At 36.9% G+C, this 18,685-nt stretch overlaps 1 protein-coding gene across 1 annotated transcript in view; it reads right to left on the bottom strand.

Moving 5' to 3' along the window:
- The window catches only part of UGGT2 (UDP-glucose glycoprotein glucosyltransferase 2), a 163,218-nt gene that overhangs the window by 133,633 nt on the left and 10,900 nt on the right, over positions 1–18,685 (bottom strand). Inside the window, exons 3-6 of the mRNA XM_029210526.1 lie at positions 17,298–17,428; positions 16,717–16,829; positions 6,919–7,093; positions 1,528–1,624 (exon numbers count right to left, since the gene is read on the bottom strand). Of these exons, the coding sequence (XP_029066359.1) occupies positions 1,528–1,624; positions 6,919–7,093; positions 16,717–16,829; positions 17,298–17,428 (516 nt within the window). The remainder of the gene's footprint in view (positions 1–1,527; positions 1,625–6,918; positions 7,094–16,716; positions 16,830–17,297; positions 17,429–18,685) is intronic.

Here is an 18,685-nt window from a genome sequence, read left to right as displayed (position 1 = left end):
GCATCCAGGGAACAGAAAATTACTCTGTATAGTAGTTTAGTGTTACAGGACCACAGTGTACAAATGAGAGGGCTGAGGGACAGTGATTAGGCAGAAAGAGGCCAGAATGTGAAAAGCTTTCTCTGTTATGCTATATAGTACTTGAATTTATGAGGAGGTTACAGGGAACCAGTCCAGGATTTTACCTGGTGGAATCATAAAGTCAGATTTTCATCATAAGAAGTGCAGTCAGAAAGCACTGTGGAGAACAGATGGATTATTCTATTTGGGGGATGAGGGGACTAGGGGTACTGAAGAGGTCAGTTAGAAGCCTGACACCCATATACAGAGGGAAAAAAAGAAGTGAGCTAAAGGAGTGGCAACTAGAATGGAGAGAAAATATATTCCGAATGTACGACAAAATTTAATGTGCGACTTGTAATATAGAAATACATGTCATCACATGACTTTTAAAAAAAAATTCTACAAGCCCAAGGATGGCTAGAAAATGCCTTATGTTACTACCATGACTGTTAAACAAGATACTACATTATAAAGCATTGTAGAGCTATATACAAGCTATATGGAAATATATAAAATCTGGGCATTATTATTTCTAAGATACTTTTTCAGTAACTCTTTAACCAGCAGGATTTTCAATCACAATAATACAGATGTTGATTTGTAGCACATTCAATAGGAGGGCTAGAGCTAAGCTGTGATCAGGGTAGGGCTGCCAGGACCAGATCTTGAATAGAAAAACAAAATTGTAGCAGAAGCAACATCTGAGACCATATAAACGAATGAATTAGAAACACTTAACCAAGAATCAGGTACAAATACATTTCCAATGAGCCAGGTAACAAAAGATTTCCATAAGAATCTGAAAAGTTCTTTAGTGTTTTTAGGTCTCCAGAATCCTAGAGCATGCATTCAGTACACAGAACATAGACACTGGACTGGTAGATCACAAATCTAATCAATCTACTTCATCTAACCAATCAACTCACAGCCCTCTCCATCCCACTTCAAAACAAAAACAAAAGCAAAAACACAAGACCATCATCCTAACTTCACTATTTATAAATACTTCAGACCAAGACTTGTAAGGCAGTGCTACCAATGAGTTTTAGGTTTACTGAGATACTGATCCCCTTAGAGCCCCCCCACCCTTGCTCCCAGGGGGTGACTGGGCACATCATGGCCAGTCTGAGCTCCTGGGTCAGTCACCTCTAGCCATAAGCAGCCTCATCTATTGCTTCTACATACCCTACAGATACTATCAATTTTTATATGTTGCAGAAAATGGTTGGAAAGCCATTGAGTAAAAGCAAATGTGCTACTTCCACTTTTTGAAGTTTCTGAGAGCACAATAGTATGAAATGTATTTCTTTTAGTTTAAAGTTAAATTCCAACTAACGAGGAAAATGTCTACCCTGTCTCCAGCCTCAAATTAACGTGTGTAGGATTATAGTCATTTTCTTTTTTCAACTAAAGTGTATAAGCCTCCAAATTTTCATTCTACTCGAATACAGAGAATAAACTTACTTTTGCCTTGGGTATCATCCAACGCTTTGTATTCTGTACTCTTAATAGCTAGCTCCACACCATAGCCAGATAAGTACATTTTCTGTGAGGCTGGTTTCTGTTCAAACACATTTATTTAAAAAAAAAAAAAAAGAGAGAGAGAGAGAGAAAATATTTAGTCAAACATCTGCTTTTGAATTCAGAATGACTGTGTATTAGGACATTAGGGTAAATTACTAATATTGAAGTAATCATTGTGAAATATAAGGGGGATGTTTATACTCTCTCTAGACAGTCTATCAAGGAACTAGAATTTGGTTGATTACCACTTCTTTACTTTCTAAAATCCTTGTCATGACTCTGATGTTTTAATTACTTTACAATGAAAAAAAATCTGATCTTTTTCTGTTATACCATGGTAACTTTGCCATCTTTCCCATGAATTAATTAACAGAGGATCCCATACAATCGAGTTTCAACAAAACTATACTCTTTTGGGGGAACTACACAAGATTTGCTAAACCAGTAAATGCTATTCATTTGCTAGTTGTCTGCATGTAGGACATCCAGAGTGTCCCCAAAAGCAAATACTAGAAAGTAGAGGCAAAGGAAACAAAAAAGCTCAGTGCCTTGAACAACCTATAAGTCTTTCTTCATGTTTCTCAATGATTAAAATATACCAAATGCCACAAATTAATACCTATTCTTGCAGTGAGAGGTAACAATTTGCCTAAAACTGAGTTGTCTGAAGTATTTACGATCAGCATTTGGTAACTTTTCTTTCACCTTTCCAAAAGTACAAACATAAAACGTACTTCTAGAGACTACTCTGTGAAGAAAGAGAAGTCATCACATTTTTTCAAAAAAGTAAGCAACCTGGATGAATATATGTAATATTTTAGAAGATGTCTAAGGTTCTTTCTAGCTTCTAGACTGAAATTCTTACCAGTTGTGCTACAGTGATGACCATTTGGCATATTCTTTCATGGGTTAGAAAACGCATTTAATCTAGCACTCAGCAAACTCCTGTGAAGATGTTATGTGTCTTTGCTTAACTAACGTTTGCATGAGGGCAGTTTTGCAATTCTAAACATGACAGAGGAAGAGGCAGAGGACAAACAGAAAGAAAACCTTAATGGTGTACTATGGTTTTTAGTCTCTTCTTTCCTCCCTAAACTTCTGCCTCAGCCTTCAAAATAAGTATATGACCATAGTGACTATTCCTGGACTGTTCTATTTCTAAATAAGATGATGTAAGAATTAGTTTCAGATATGCAGACAAGTGTTTAACATTGCTGCCCACACTAAAATTGAATTTGCTAATTTCTCAGGCACATGCTATAATGAAAGATAGCATGAGGACACTGGGTTGTTTATAATTATAGTAATCTGACAAAGTTGAAAATCTTTTAAAGAGTTTTCAATTTCATCCAGCTCAATTTAAAAATGTATTTTGACTATCCACTCAAAAGACAATCAGTTGGTGGCTAGGCAAACTGAACCTCTAAGTCCACATATCTTGTTATAGTTCATAAAAGAAATGCAATTTCACATAACCAATTTCCATGATCAGTTCTGGAATGTTACCAGCTCCTCAATAATAAAGATAAATGTTTATTAACTTCATATTTACTTTCTCCTTTTGAAAGGTATTGATATAAAATTTGAATTGTAGTTTAATAATTTTGGATTTGCAAACCTAAAATGCTCATAGGCTAAATCAACTGGTGAAAAAAAATCTTTCTTCATTATCCTATTTCTTCTTTCCCCACAAAAAAGCATCTGTTCAGAAGGTAGCACAGGGACTTCCCTGGTGGCGCAGTGGTTAAGAATCCGCCTGCCAATGCAGGGTACACGGATTCGAGCCCTGGTCTGGGAAGATCCCACATGCTGCGGAGCAACAAAGGTCGTGCACCCCAACTACTGAGCCTGCACTCTAGAGCCCGCGTGCCACAACTACTGAAGGCTGCACGCCTAGAGGCTGCGCTCCGCAACAAGAAAAGCCACCGCAATGAGAAGCCCACGCACCAGCAATGAAAACCCAACACAACTAAAAAAATCATAATAATAGATTTTTTTAAAAAGTAGCACAAATAAGTCTATTTTTTATTAGGATTACATGCTGACTAGATTTACAGTATAACTATTTTGGATGTACAATATGTCATTAATTAAATAGAAGGCCATAATTTGATGCTACAAAGTACCCAGATAGCTGGTGAATATGCTTTCACAGAAGTATATTTAATGGTCACATTCTCCAAATAATAGCTTGGGACACTGATTCCCAACAGATGACTATACCATCCGGGGGCGGGGTGCATATTAAAACCACTTGGGGGACTTTTTTAAAAAAGATAAACATATACTTTGATCTCCCATTCCTTTTCTGATAATTGACATATAACATTGTATTAGTTTAAGGTGTGCAACATAATGATTTGATATCAATTCAAATCAAACCCTTGAACAGCATGGGTTTGAACCGCGTAAACTGCACTGGTCCACTTACACATGGATTTTTTTCAATAGTAAATATTACACTATTGCATAACCCATGGCTGGTTGAATCTGCATATGCTGAAACGTGGATACAGAGGAATGGCGTATATACGGAGGACCAGCTATAAGCTATACAAAGATTTGTGAATGCGCAGAGCGTTGGAGCTCTTAACTTCCAAGTCGTTCAGGGTCAATTGTATTATGAAATGATTACCACAGTAAATTTAGTTAATGTCCATACCTCGCATAGCTACAGTTGTCTTTTTCTTGTAATGAGAACTTTAAGATCCACTCTCTTAGCAACTTTCAAATATTCAATAGAGTACTTAGTCATCATGCTGTACATTACATCCCCAGAACTTGTTTATCTTATATCTGGAAATTTGTACCTTTTGACCACCTTCACCCATCAACCCTCCCCACCCCTCAATTTCAGCAACCACCGATCAGTTCTCTGTTTCTATGCATTTGGTTTTTTTCACATTCCATATATGAGATCATATGATATTTGCCTTTTTCTGTCTGACTTAGCATAATGCCCTCAAAGTCCTTCCATGTTGTTATAAATGGCAGGATTTCCTTCTTTTTTAAGGCCAAATAATATTTCATTGTGCATGTGTGTATATATACACACACACCACATTTATCTATTCATCCATCACTGGACACATAGGTTACTCCTATATAAGTAATGCTGCAACAAGTACGGGGGTGCAGATAGCTTTTTGAGATAGCGATTCCATTTCCTCGAGATATATACCCATCAGTGGAATTGCTGTATCATATGCTAGTTCTATTTTTAACTTTTTGAGGAACCTCTATACTGTTTTCCAGAGAGGCTGTACCATTTTACATTCCCACTAACAGTGCACTAGGGTTTCCTTTTCTCCACATTCTTACCAATGCTTGTTAACTCTTGTCTTTTTGACATATAGCTATTCTAACAGGTGTGAGGTGGCATCTCACTGTGGTTTTGATTTGCATTTCCCTGACAATTAGTGATGCTGAGCACCTTTTCATATACCTGGTGGTTATTTGCATGTCTTCTTTAGAAAAATGTTTATTCAGGTCCTTTGCCCATTTTTTAGTTGAACTGTTTCTTTTCATTTGCTCTTCAGTTGTATGAGTTCCTCTTGTATTTTGGATATTAACCCCTTATCATATATATGATTTGCAAATATTTCCTCCAATTCGGTAAGTTGCCTTTTCATTTTGTTGATGGTTTCCTTAGTTATGCAGAGGCTTTTATAGTTGGATGTAGTCCCACTTGTTTATTTTTGCTTCTATTGCCTTTGCTTTTAGGGTCAAATCCAAAAACTCACTGCCAAGACCAATGTCAAGAAGCTTTTCCCTTATGTTTTCTCTAGGTGTTTTATGGCTTCAGATTTTATGATTAAGTTATTAGTCCATTTTGACTTAATCTTTTTGAGTGCTATATGATAGGGGTCCAGTTTCATTTTTTTCATGTGGCTGTCAGTTTTCCCAACACCGTTTATTGAAGAGACTATCTATTCCCCATTGAGTATTCTTGGCTCCCTTGTTAAATATTAGTTGATCATATATGCATAGGTTTATTTCTCAGCTCTCTGTTCTGTTCCATTGCTCTATATGTATCTGTTTTATGCCAATACCATACAGTCTTAATCACTACAGCTAAAAACATATATGCCTATGAAAACTTGGCATATGATGGATTAGTATAAAGAGTTAACTGTCCAATGAATCATGTGGAGACCAATGAATTTCCATATGGAACTAAAATTATGTCTCTACCTTACAGCAAATTCAAATATATCCAGATGAATTAAAAAGCAAAACACAAAGAACAGCACTTTAATTCTCACAAGAAAATATAAGAAAATGTCTTTATGGCATCATGAAGGAAACCATTAAGGAAAAGTTGGGTAAATTTGAGTACAACTGCAATTAATACTTGCACTAAATGAAATATGACATATATATTTTTTATTACCGGGAGACCAGAAATACACAGAAGATGTTTGTAGAGTGTAGAAGACCAGTATTCAGAATATGTTTTTAAAAATCTGTAAATGGGAGAGGAAAGCCCCAAAGAATCCGATATAAAAACAGGCAAAAGATATGGATAGGCAATTAAGTATATCTGTAATGCTTTTATTACTTTAAACATTAAATTCATCATGAATATTTTGGGAAATGCAAATTAAAACACTCTTTCCATGTTCAGAATATAGAAGTAAAAAACAAAGTCATTCCTCTAATGGCCATTATATTTTAATGTGTGATGGTGACAGTTTGGTTGTGTTTGTGTGTGTGTGTGTGTGTGTGTGTGTGTGTGTGTGTGTGTGTAGGTGTTAAAGAAATAAAATTAGAGACAGCACAGTAATAAGTGCTACGAAGTCATTAAAACAGAATAATGTGATAGAGTGTGACTGCAACGAGAGCTCTGGAGACGGGGATAACACAACACATTTGATCTGAAACTTGCATAAGTAAGTAATCAGCCTTTCAAACAAATAGGTTTGAGAGCATTTGCATACCAAGCTTAGCACTCTGAACTAATATATACTATCAAAACACCAAGTAAATTAGACCTCCTCATCATGATACATTTTCATTCAAAATAACTATATTTATGAATCCTAGCAGGTATTACCCATGCTATTGTTGTACGGTTTTGTTTTTTATCCAAGTTTTAAATCTGTTCCAAATATATTATAAAGGAAAGAAATATAAACATGATACTTCCAGAAAAGACACAGAATCTCAATATATTTTTCCACATAAAATTCACATGTGATAGTTGTGTTAATTTAAAAAAATCTTTAAATAACTATTCTAGGGGAAATTATCATGTAAAATCTAGTAAAGAAATAATTATAAAATGTATTTTTTATAGCCAAAATAATCTTGGACAAAACAAACACGTACCTGAACATAATGCCGAAGAACATAAAGAATTTCCCCATTTTGAGCTTTTTCAGACAACACCGTGTGAAATTTACGAAATGCTCTGGTACCCATTTCTGCATAGAGGATAATCACTGGTAAGTTCTCTTTGTTTGCAGGAAATTTGTGGTCTCCTTTATACAGATAAGGTCTGGGCCTAAAATGAAAACAAAACACAAACAAGAACTGAAAGCAGAGCATATGAGAAACATATCGTGAAACTTTATAATTTTTACTTATCAAACTTATAGGAATGTATGTATATGCATACACACAGACACATACATAAAATCACAGAAAAAGAATGTAGATTTCCTGTGGTGACTCTGTGAACAGAACTTCTGAATGACAGAAAAGACAAAAAATAAATTTGGTTAGCCCAACACTGAATATTAAAAATATTTTATTTTCAATCAATGTTTGCTATCTTTAAAAATAAAATATAGGGCTTCCCTGGTGGCGCAGTGGTTGAGAGTCCGCCTGCCGATGCAGGGGACACAGGTTCGTGCCCTGGTCCGGGAAGATCCCACGTGCCGCGGAGCGGCTGGGCCCGTGAGCCATGGCCGCTGAGCCTGCGCGTCTGGAACCTGTGCTCCGCAATGGGAGAGGCCACAACAGTGAGAGGCCCGCGTACCGCAAAAAAATAAAAAATAAAAAATAAAAAATAAAAAATAAAATAAAATAAAATATAAATGGCAACATATTTTTTGATGAAATAAAATTTATATTTTCTTCAATTAGAGGAATATAACCTTTCATTATAGCTCACATTCCCTGAAAATGGGCTCCAAATCTTTAAAAAACAAAGGTACTATGTCATGCAAAGATTATCAGTTCTTAATATGAATAACAACTCATTAAATCCTGAAGGATAATCAAACAAACAGAGCAGTCCTATGGTCTGGCCCTACCATCATAAACAGACTTTGACATCTTATTTTCCAGGCACTATGCAAGATTCTTTATACATATTAGTAAATTCTATCTTCACAATGAAATTAATATTAGTATTAAAGATAAATGTTTTCAAATGTTGGTAATTGGAAAGGCTGCTAATGCTATTAGATAAATCTTGAGGTTGAATATAAAAGAAAAAAATTAGAAGAAATGAAATAGATTTTTCACAGACAAAGGTAAAGGTTAATATAACATTTGTTCATGAGTCTGTAATGGTGAGTGCCTTCTTTTTTTTTTTTTTTTTTTCCGGTACGCGGGCCTCTCACTGTTGTGGCCTTTCCCGCTGCGGAGCACAGGCTCCGGACGCGCAGGCCCAGCGGCCATGGCTCACAGGCCCAGCCACTCCGCAACACGCGGGATCCTCCCAGACCGGGGCACGAACCCGTGTCCCCTGCATCGGCAGGCGGACTCTCAACCACTGCGCCACAAGGGAAGCCCTGGTGAGTGCCTTCTTATACCATAAAACACATACCTTTCAAAGTCTGCTTTTTTAATTAATTCAGGAATCACATGGATACATCATAGGTAATAAAAAATTATACTACATGTATGGAGAATTACTTCGTAAGAGGGAAAACAGCTTTTAAAAATCGACTAGATTACATTTAAAAATAGGAAATTACATTTCTTGAATTGACTAAGATTATAAAGGGAAGTCATACAAATTAGCATTAGTGAAAATGTTAGAAATGGAGTATGAAACATAACCAGCTTTCTGAAGAAAAATTTTGAAATATGTACCAATTTTAAATGCATACACTTATTTACCTTGTGATTCTAGTTCTAGAAATTTATCTAATATCAACAGTATAACGATACATGTACATAAAAATATATGTACATGGACGTTCAACTAGATATTGTTTATAATAGAGGAAAAATGTAAAATACCTTATATCTATCACAAGGGGTGGGATAATTAAATGTACTTGTTCATTTAATCACAGTATCATTCATTTGATAAATATCTGAGCATCTACTATGTGTCAGGTGGAAATACAACACTATATAAATGGGTCCCGCTCCACAATGACAAAGCATAGACCTATATTTATATTTATTTATACACAAGAAATGTAGGGATGTATAATTCAGTGGGGGAAGGTTCTAAGACATCCTTTATAGTACAATCCCATGTAGGTTTTTTAAAAAAGAATATATCTGCATGTGAATATATGTATTTAAAAAGAAAAAAATGTACCAAACTTAACAGAATTATGGGTCATTATCCCTTTCTACTTTGTATTTTTCTGAATTATTTGAATTTTTAAAATAATGACCACATATAATATTTTTAACTTTTAAAATGCAGCTTTTGTAAATCAACTATACTCCAATAAAATTTTTTTAAAAAGTAAAAATTCAAAAAAAATGCAGCTTTCCACTTTGGACAAAAAAAGGAGGGTAACACAGATTTGAAGTGGCATTTGGAGAGCAGACCTTAATGCTACATTTCCCAGAATCTCCAATGATATTTTCAAAGACACAGAAAAAAACAAAAACTCTTAATGAAGCTGAAAACTAATAATAACGTTATACTATAATTTGGGAGTAAAACCCAGTAATTATAAAATCTATGCCGTTTAACTTAGAATCATAACTGATGTCTTCCTACTTAAAACATAATACACCTTACCACTTGAAATACAACAATGTACTAGACAAAAAGAAAGATAGCGTAATTCTTTTTCTCTCTACTTCCTGTTCCATGGTTCAAAGATCCATGGTCTGAATCTGCCCCAAACTTGACAGATATTACACTAAAACGTCATTTATTTATTTGGGAGAAAGTGACAGCAATCGTCACCGTCCTAAATGAGTATAACTTTCTCTCCTCCCCTGCCCCCAACAAGGAAATAAAAGGAGTTTTTTAGGAAATTGGGACAAGAATACCATATAGTAAAGAAAGATAACTTTGATGCCCTAAATGTGTTATGATTAAAAGAAAAAAAACCACATTCCTAGCTCAACCAAAGGCAAAATAAGAAACAATATGAATGCAAATGGTAATACATTAGAACAAAAAAAAAGTATAATAAGTGTATCAGTTATTTCTTTAAAAAATATAAATCTAATCTGGAAAAACTGAAAGAAAATGAAAACTGAAGAAAACTTAGGAATGAGAAACATCTACACAGAGGGAAAAAATTAAAATGTTCCTATTACTGTGTGTGTGTGTGTGTGTGTGTGTGTGTGTGTGTGTGTAAATACATTATTTGCTTAAATGAGAAAAAACCACCACCATGGACCAATGTTGATAGTGTGACATAAACCAAGGATTAAGTGCATAAGGTTCACAAAAAAAGAAAAAAAATGATTAACACTACATACATACATATACACATATACATACACACATATACCACATATATAACAACGTGTGTGTGTGTGTGTATACATATAAAAGACACTATATATATCTATGTATACCCATTTAGTTTCTGTCAGGTTAGGGAATTGATTTTACCCCGCTTACAAGCTAATAAGTTTGTCTTTTGTTGTTTCATGGATCCTGGCAGAAGACAAACTCTTAGGTCAAAAACAAAGAACTTTACTACTCCTGGCACATAAGCAGCATGAGCACTATTTAGCATGTTTGCATCAGTTCCCTGTGGCCCCCGCATTCCATTAGGGTGGAAATGGACCCACAAGAATGCTACACAAGAATGCTTAGCTGTACGCACCACAGCTAAGAAGCACTGAATGCGGGGAGCCCCTCATCCTATAAGAAGCAGTAAACAACCTGCTGCTTGTCCCAGAGGCAGACATTAACTCATCCCTCAAAGTCACCTGCCGCACACAACCCTGAGAAATGGCCTGGGCACAGACCATTCAAGTCCTCACAGTCTTACCATACCCAGAAAGACACTCGGGGCTATGGCAGAATCCACCCCCCCAATAATAAGAAAGCAACCGCTACCCCCAATGAAAACATTCTGTGCCTGCTTTCTAGAAATACAAACATTTAATCCCCAAATGGCACGTGTCACTCCAGTTCCAAAACTGTGAAACTTGCACCTAGTAGCTGCAGCATCAACCAGGCTGCTCAGGAGATGGAAGTGTATATATACATTTGTATCATTAAGATTAAAAGGCGGCTGTCCAGCCCACATGTTTACACATGAATTTGGGGGAGGGAGGAATCTACGCTTAGGAGCTGCCACTGATGGGAGTCAGGCACAAGTCAGACCCAGGACTGGCCATGTTCACACAGCATGTAGAGGAATGACAAACCCCACAGCAGGCCAGATTGTCAGCCACAGCTGCTGGCCGACTCAGGCAGACTGTATGGCTATTTTGACAGGCTGCTGTGCTGGATCCAGGATCAAAGAAAACAATGTTTCCCCTTCCCACACCTTCAGAGCCTAAGGTCAGGTGCTAGACTTGCACTTCCACCTCAGTAGCCATGAAATCAATGTGTCCCATCCCAATACCTACAATTTTACCTATTTTCGAATCATCCTCTATTTATACCCACACCTTTCATCTGGAAGAATCAGGTTCAAGTGAGACAAGAGCATTTTTAAGAAACTTACAAAGACCCATTATAGGCCCCCAGCTAGGCCCCTGTGGTCACTGTAGAAAGACTTGGTAAGCAGTGGACTCAACCAACTGGTTATCTTCATGATGTAGGACCACATCTTTCCAACTAAACAATCCAGGGGGATAGACCAAAATTAAAGTTTGAATTCTTCAAGCCCCTTCTGGCTGGGCTACCACATGGAGGCCATACCAACCAGGATGATCTGAGGCTGCTGTTGACCGAAGGAAAGATACATGACACCCAGCAATGGTCACGGTAGAATCCTGAACAAATCCATACAACCTCCTACCTCTTTCATCCTAACCATTTCACAGGAGATGGCCAAGAGATGGAATCTTTCCAAGCATGGTAACATCCAGAGATCAAACGGCCTTACTAAAGCCTATGGATCAGAGGGTGAGAGAGGTAGAGCCAAAACTTTTCGAATTAATTTCTGAGGAGGCCATTCTAGTATGCTCAGAAACCAGATGCCTGTGGGTGGTAGAGAATGTGGAATGTTCAGTGAATGCTTTTGACTACTGATCTAGTGTTGCTGGCCTCTGTGAAATAAGGTGCATAGCTGTCAGACTACAGATGATCTGGAAAGCCAGAAAAATAACAGTTTAGATCCAAGGGCTACAGTGGTGCGGCCAGAGTTGGCTGATTGGACTTAAGTAGCGAAACCATAATGTAAAGAAGTCTCAACAGGGATGAGGTACCAAAGGTAGCACCAAGAGCAGGGTCAAACATCTGACACAGTCAGTTTTCCAGAAGCAGGTGGTGGCCCAGTGCAATGCGGACGCCTTTACCACAAGACAAAGAAACCATCTCTGGGCAGAGGCCACAGCCCGGTATGCTGTGGTAGATCTTACATCAGAAGCATGTAGTCCTTTATCGTGCTCCTGTCTGTAATGGTGCGTCTTCCACGCAGTGGTGGAGCCAGGTAGCAACAGCAGCAATTTGGATGCTGCAGTCTTGACATGCAGCTCGACTCCACTCAGACTCATTGGATAATGGGTGTGGACTGTGTGTATCTACAGAAGTAACCCAGACTGTCAGATGGGCAGGTGCAGCTTATTCTCACGGTGTACAGCCCCAAAGGCTGGTGCCTCTAATCTGGTAGTCTTCAAGTGTCAGACCTCGAATTCTGCCCACTGAATGGACTGACCACATCTGCTTTTGGTTTTTCATAGCTGCAGCCTGGATGAACTGCAACAGCAGCCCTAAGTCACCACCAGACTGTAACTTAGCTGAGTGTGTCAGTAACTTGATCCAGGCATTAAAGGAAACAATTGCGAGCTGAGGGCCCCACTGAGTCAGAGATTTTACTTCAGGTAATGGAATGGGGCATGGGTTTGTCCCAAAGGGGAGCTGCTGCCACTTCATCATGTAACCCTAAGATCACACAAGGTTTAAGTAACTCTTGAATATACTATTTCCACTTGACCAGAGAGGCTCACTGACTCCCTTCTACCCTGTTAGTCACTGAATCCTAGTTGACCTGTGCCAAAATGTAAACATCAGGTAGTAGAGTCACAAGACTGCCTGAGTCAGGTGTTCAGTTTCAACTAAAACTCAGCAATTTTAAGTTTCTCTTTTTAAAAATGGGTGTACTTGATGGCTGAGTCGGGCAGGTGGCGACATTGTACTTGGAAACTACCTCTCTGGGCATTCAAGCAGCCATTCGGTCTGTAACTGAAGTTGTGATTTCCCCCCTTCTCCTCCTGGGATTCTATGTTGAGTCTGCTGGACCACCTGGGAGTAGATAGTAGATATGTAGTCTCCCAGTGAGAGTATCTCGCTTTAGACTTCATCAGCATTCAAAGTATACACACATACAATATCAACACCAGTTATAGATTTAGATGTGGGAGCCAAAACAATAAAAATAGAAGTACAATGAATTGGTCGAGAGATCATTTTAATTCCCTTTCCCATTATGAGCACCTTCCAAAGCCCACCAATTGAGATTAGGTGCCTTTTCCGGTACGAACAAAGATCAAACATCCTGTGTGAGGAGCTACAGTAGCAGGTATCAGAAGAAGACTGCTGTCATCCAGCCAGGAGCACAGGAAGTGCAGAATGGCGGAAGAGAGGGGAGCAGTAGCAAAGAAATCCAAGTGTTGAGCTTTTGTCTCCCCAACCCAGGGGGCCTTTGTCCTTCCTCTTTCAGAAAGCCATGCGTCTGTCAACATCCCACTCTTGTTTCTAAAACCGTCAAGAACTATAAAAGGTCTAAGGCTTGGTTTTAGCCTACTTACAAAGTAGTAAGTTAGGCTTTTGTCATTTTATGGATTCTGGCAGAAGACCTGAGACTCCTGGGTCAAAGAGAAAGGACTTTTATTGCTCAAAGCATAGCAAGCAGCATGAGCATTATACTTGCTCCCCAAGTTCCACAAGGCGGGCTGTGGGACAAAATATGGAACTAAATGGATACTACACAGTGGGTGTACGTTGCACCTGAGGATCATTGTACTTGGGGAACCCGTTTTATAACAAGCAGTAAACAAGTTCGTTCTTCTTTCCAGAAGGAAACGTTACCTAGTTCCTCAAGGTTGCTCACTACAAACACAACCCTGAGAAATGGTTCAGGTATACAGCAGGTCAGGTCTTGCATTTTTTACTGGTCAGACCAGGCAAGAACATGCAAGGACTCACAGCATCCACGGCAGGTTGCTCTCCCAAACGGCTTGATGTTAACCTTTTTTTAATCTTAATTTTAGATTAAATATCTAAATATTAAATATTTAACTTTAATATTAGTTTCTCTAAGAAAATTATAACATCAGACATCAGATGCCAGAAAACAGTAACAATAATAAACTTTAAAAGTTACCAGACTTCCCTGTTGGCGCAGTGGTTAAGAATCCACCTGCCAACACAGGGAACACGGGTTCGATCCCTGGTCCAGGAAGATCACAAATGCCGCGAAGCAACTAAGCCCGTGTGCCACAACTACTGAGCCTGTGCTCTAGAGCCTGCAAGCCACAACTACTGAGCCCACGTGCCACAACTACTGAAGGCTGCATGCCTAGAGCCCGTGCTCCGCAACAAGAGAAGCCACCGCACGGCAACGAAGAGTAGCCCCCACTCACCGCAACTACAGAAAGCCTGTGCACAGCAACGAACACCCAATGCAGCCAAAAATAAATAAATTAATTAAATTAAATTAAAAAATAAAGTTACCAAAGTTAACTTTAAAAAATGCACTAGGAAAAGAAAAACACATTAGGGCTGACAATTTCATAGTCTATTAATGCTTTAGAGAAATAGGTAATTGCTATGCTACACCAATTCTTACAGAATGACATGGCTGCCTAATTCACTATATGAAGCTAGAATAACATTAAAAAATGGCATAAATAGTTTAAATAATAGCTAATCTCATTAAAGAAGAAAAATGAATCTTAATAAAGATATAAGCAATCTTACTTCAACAAAAATTAAGATAATCCCACACCATTAACAAATAGTTCTCCCTAGAAATGAAAAGGTGTAATAGTTTAAAATATATTACCATAATACACAGTACGTCCAAAGAGAAAAACTTCGAATTAATCTTAATAGATGCAAAACAACTGATAAAACAAGTTATTTCTGATTTTAAAAACACAGTAAATTATAAAACTTTAAAGTTTTAAAAGAAGGAATGAACAGAAAACGTACTATGTTATCTGTTGAGAGATTTGACATAATAAACATTTAAATTCTTTTAAAATTAACTAATAGGTTTAATATAATTCTAATTAAAACCCAACCAAGGCGTTTTCTGGAGGCAATTTGGTAGGAGAAAAAGGACTCTAATGTTAGTTTGAAAGCATCAACAAGCGCAAAGAGCTAAGAAATTCTGGAGGATAAACAAGCAGCAATGAAGAGGAAACTGTCCTGTGAGATACCGGAATAAATCGTAAAGCAATAAATACTAACAACATGGTACTGTTACAAGAAACATAACAGTATAGAACAAAGTTATAAAATAGACCATAATATAAATATAATGAATATAATAACTGACTAGCCACCTGAGGGGAAAAAGATCTGACTGGATCCTTGCCTTCCTAAGAAAATAAATTATAGATAGTTTAAAAGTTTAAGGTAAAACAAAAGCTTTAAGAAAGCTACTGGGAAATATTAGTAAAATCTCTCACTCAGGTTTGGGAAAAACTGTGTAAGTATAAAAACATGCATACATAAAGGACAAATTTGGCTACGTAAAAATAAAAGCTTCTCTATATTAAAATTAATATAAATAAATATTAGAAAAAGTTTCCGACAAATAAAAGAAGTTACTGTTTAATATATAAAGAACTCTTTCAAAATTAGAGAAACAACTTTAATACTTCTTAAAGTATAAACAATCAGGCAGTAAAACATATACTGGCAGGCATTACGCTGTAAAAATCACTACTAAATTAATAATCTCCTTCCTACTTCTCATATTCATTTGTATTAAATACTTGGAAGAAGAAAAAGGTTTTGAATAATGCATTATAAAAAAGCAATTCTATACTACTGCTTTTGTTATTAATTTTTTACTCCCAAGGTATACATTCAGTTTCTATTTAAAGAGATACAGCTTAGATAAATCCACAGCTTTGTATGTTTACAGGCATACCTCACTTTATTGTGCTTTGCTTTGCTGTGCTTCACAGATATTTCATTTTTAACACATTGAAGATTTTTGGCAATGGTGTCCAGCAAGTCTATGGTCACCATTTTTCCAACAGCATCTGCTCACTTCCTGTCTCTGTGTCACATTTTTGTAATTCTTGCAATATTTCACACTCTCCACCAGCAAAAAGATTGACTCACTGAAGGCTCAGATGATGGTTAGCAGTTTTTAGCAATAAAGTATTTTAACATTAAGGTATACATTTTTTTAGACATAATGCTGTTGGGCACTCAACAGACTACTGTGTAGTGTAGACGTAACTTTTATATGCACTGGGATACCAAAAAATGTGTGTCAATTATTGCAGTATTCACTTTACTGAGGTGGTCTGGAAGTGAACCCACAATATCTTTGAGGTCTGCCTGTATTTGCAAAAACAACTTACGTTACATAAAATACATCTCTCATATATTTTACAGTATTTTGGTATTCTAAAATCAAAAGCTAATCAAGATGGAATATTGAAAGTACTTATATACTTTAGAGAAGGATTTAGATATATTGAGAGCACATTCTTTAATATACAATGTCTTGGAATATTAAAATCTTTTATTAGAAGAAGTTTCTATTTCACCCCTCATCTCTTTTTATAAACCACTTCTTTCACTATGGCCGATCATTAATTTACCTTGAAGTAGCCTTCTTCAACAGCTTTTTAATCTCATTAACTTTACACGTGTGTTTCTCATGGATGACCACAAATGCATCACAGCCATCTGGTGGAGGCTCATCGGCTGCAATCTAAGATTTCAAAGATTACACTTAGCTATAGTAGTTGATAATTACAATATCATTTTTTAAACTTACACATTATTTTGATTAAAAGAGCTTACCAACTATTAAGCTATTGCTCTAATTAAAGTAAAAATACATAGACAGAATCAAACATTTTAACAAAATCAACTGTACAGGAGGAAAACATGCTTTGAAATTGTTGAAAACATCCCATTAAGTTAAAATTGTCACTACAGTTCACTTCACTGGTGATTAGTCTTCGTAACTGCCTTATCCCAAATACCTACAAAATTACCTAAAATACTCAATTATACTATAATCAATGGTAACAATGAAAATATAATCAATGATAGGCTATGGAAGCAGGTATTACAAGTTTGGAGATTTTTAGCTAAAGATATTCACATTAAGATACATGTATGTACATTGCTAGCATGCTTCTTTGTCAAATATAGTTTGGGTATTTTTACATACCTGTTGAAACATCTGAATAGTTGGAGAGTATGCCCTTATAGAGAAAGCAAACTTTAAGAGATTGATATGTAAATTGTCTAAAAACTGTCCAGCTTTCCTCAGGATTAAGTTGTAGTAAGAATAATCTGATTCTACAAAAAGAATTCAAAAGAAAAGGATGTTAGTATTTTGTATTCAACACACTGGCACATTTCTCACTGTATAGCTAATTAAACTGATGTCATATTTTAAGTTTGGAACAGAAGATGTTAGAGCAAAAGGGAAAATCAAGATCTCCAGTTTACTATTCATTTTTATCTTCCAGTGAAGTCCAGGCAATCAATACAAGTCCAGATGAAAATAATCTTGCCATTAAAATCTATTTGGGGGCTTCCCTGGTGGCGCAGTGGTTGAGAGTCTGCCCGCCGATGCAGGGGACACGGGTCCCGGTCCGGGAAGATCCCACATGCCGCGGAGCGGCTGGGCCCGTGAGCCATGGCCGCTGAGCCTGCGCGTCCGGAGCCTGTGCTCCGCAACGGGAGAGGCCACAACAGTGAGGGGCCCGCGTATCGCAAAAAAAAAAAAAATCTATTTGGAAGATGCCAACATAGACCAATTCACTCCAAGGTTGTAGAGTTATAATACATAGATAAGATATAGGCCCTACTTACAATTTAAGAGGAGACTAAGAATAGCAAAGGACTCTATACCATCCGTAGATCAATTCTCAAACAGTAATTAAAAATTATTTGTATAATTATTTGTTTAATGCTGTCCTTCCCATTAAGCTATAAACTGTTAAGGCAAGAATCTTTTCTAGCCTTTCAATTATTCCTTTCCACTCTTGGCACACAAAACAGGCATCTAATGCATTTCTGGAATTAATATTTAAGAAGTGAATAGACCTCTTCATTCTAGGCCAATAATACTTTCTTAATCCAGTAATTTCAAAGAGTCATCATATAAGAGTAGGTGTGCTCATTCACTTCTACTTTAACAAACTATAGGTGATTTTCTCAGGAAGTTTTGGTGAGTTTCCCCCCAAGAATCAAAAAGTAAGGCAAGACTTGCCTTCAATAGTAAAAGCAACACAAAAGCAAGTAGAGAAGAGATGTTATCTTAAAAATGGATCTTAAAAAAGACATAACAGCTATAGGGTCAACAAAACAGTCAAAATTAATGCAATAATATAACAAAAACAAAGACTACATCAGTCAAAAGGACATTGGTTTTACATGAAAACAGAGAAGAGGGTCAACAGAAACAAATGTGAGTAGTGCCTGACCACAGACACCAAGGTTTGTCAAAGTCACCGTTAAGGTTGTCTCTAATCTAGTAATGGATATAGGATTCAGGGGTTACAGAAAGTAAACCTATGTATTTTTTTTTTTTTTTTTTTTTTTTTTTTT

This window comes from Monodon monoceros, unplaced genomic scaffold (genome assembly GCF_005190385.1).
Source record: "Monodon monoceros isolate NGI ecotype Baffin Bay Population unplaced genomic scaffold, NGI_Narwhal_1 Super_Scaffold_8, whole genome shotgun sequence".
NCBI classification, from domain to species: Eukaryota; Metazoa; Chordata; class Mammalia; order Artiodactyla; family Monodontidae; genus Monodon; species Monodon monoceros.
The sequence above is the reverse complement of the archived record's forward strand: the minus strand, read 5'-3'. Positions and strand labels throughout refer to the sequence as shown.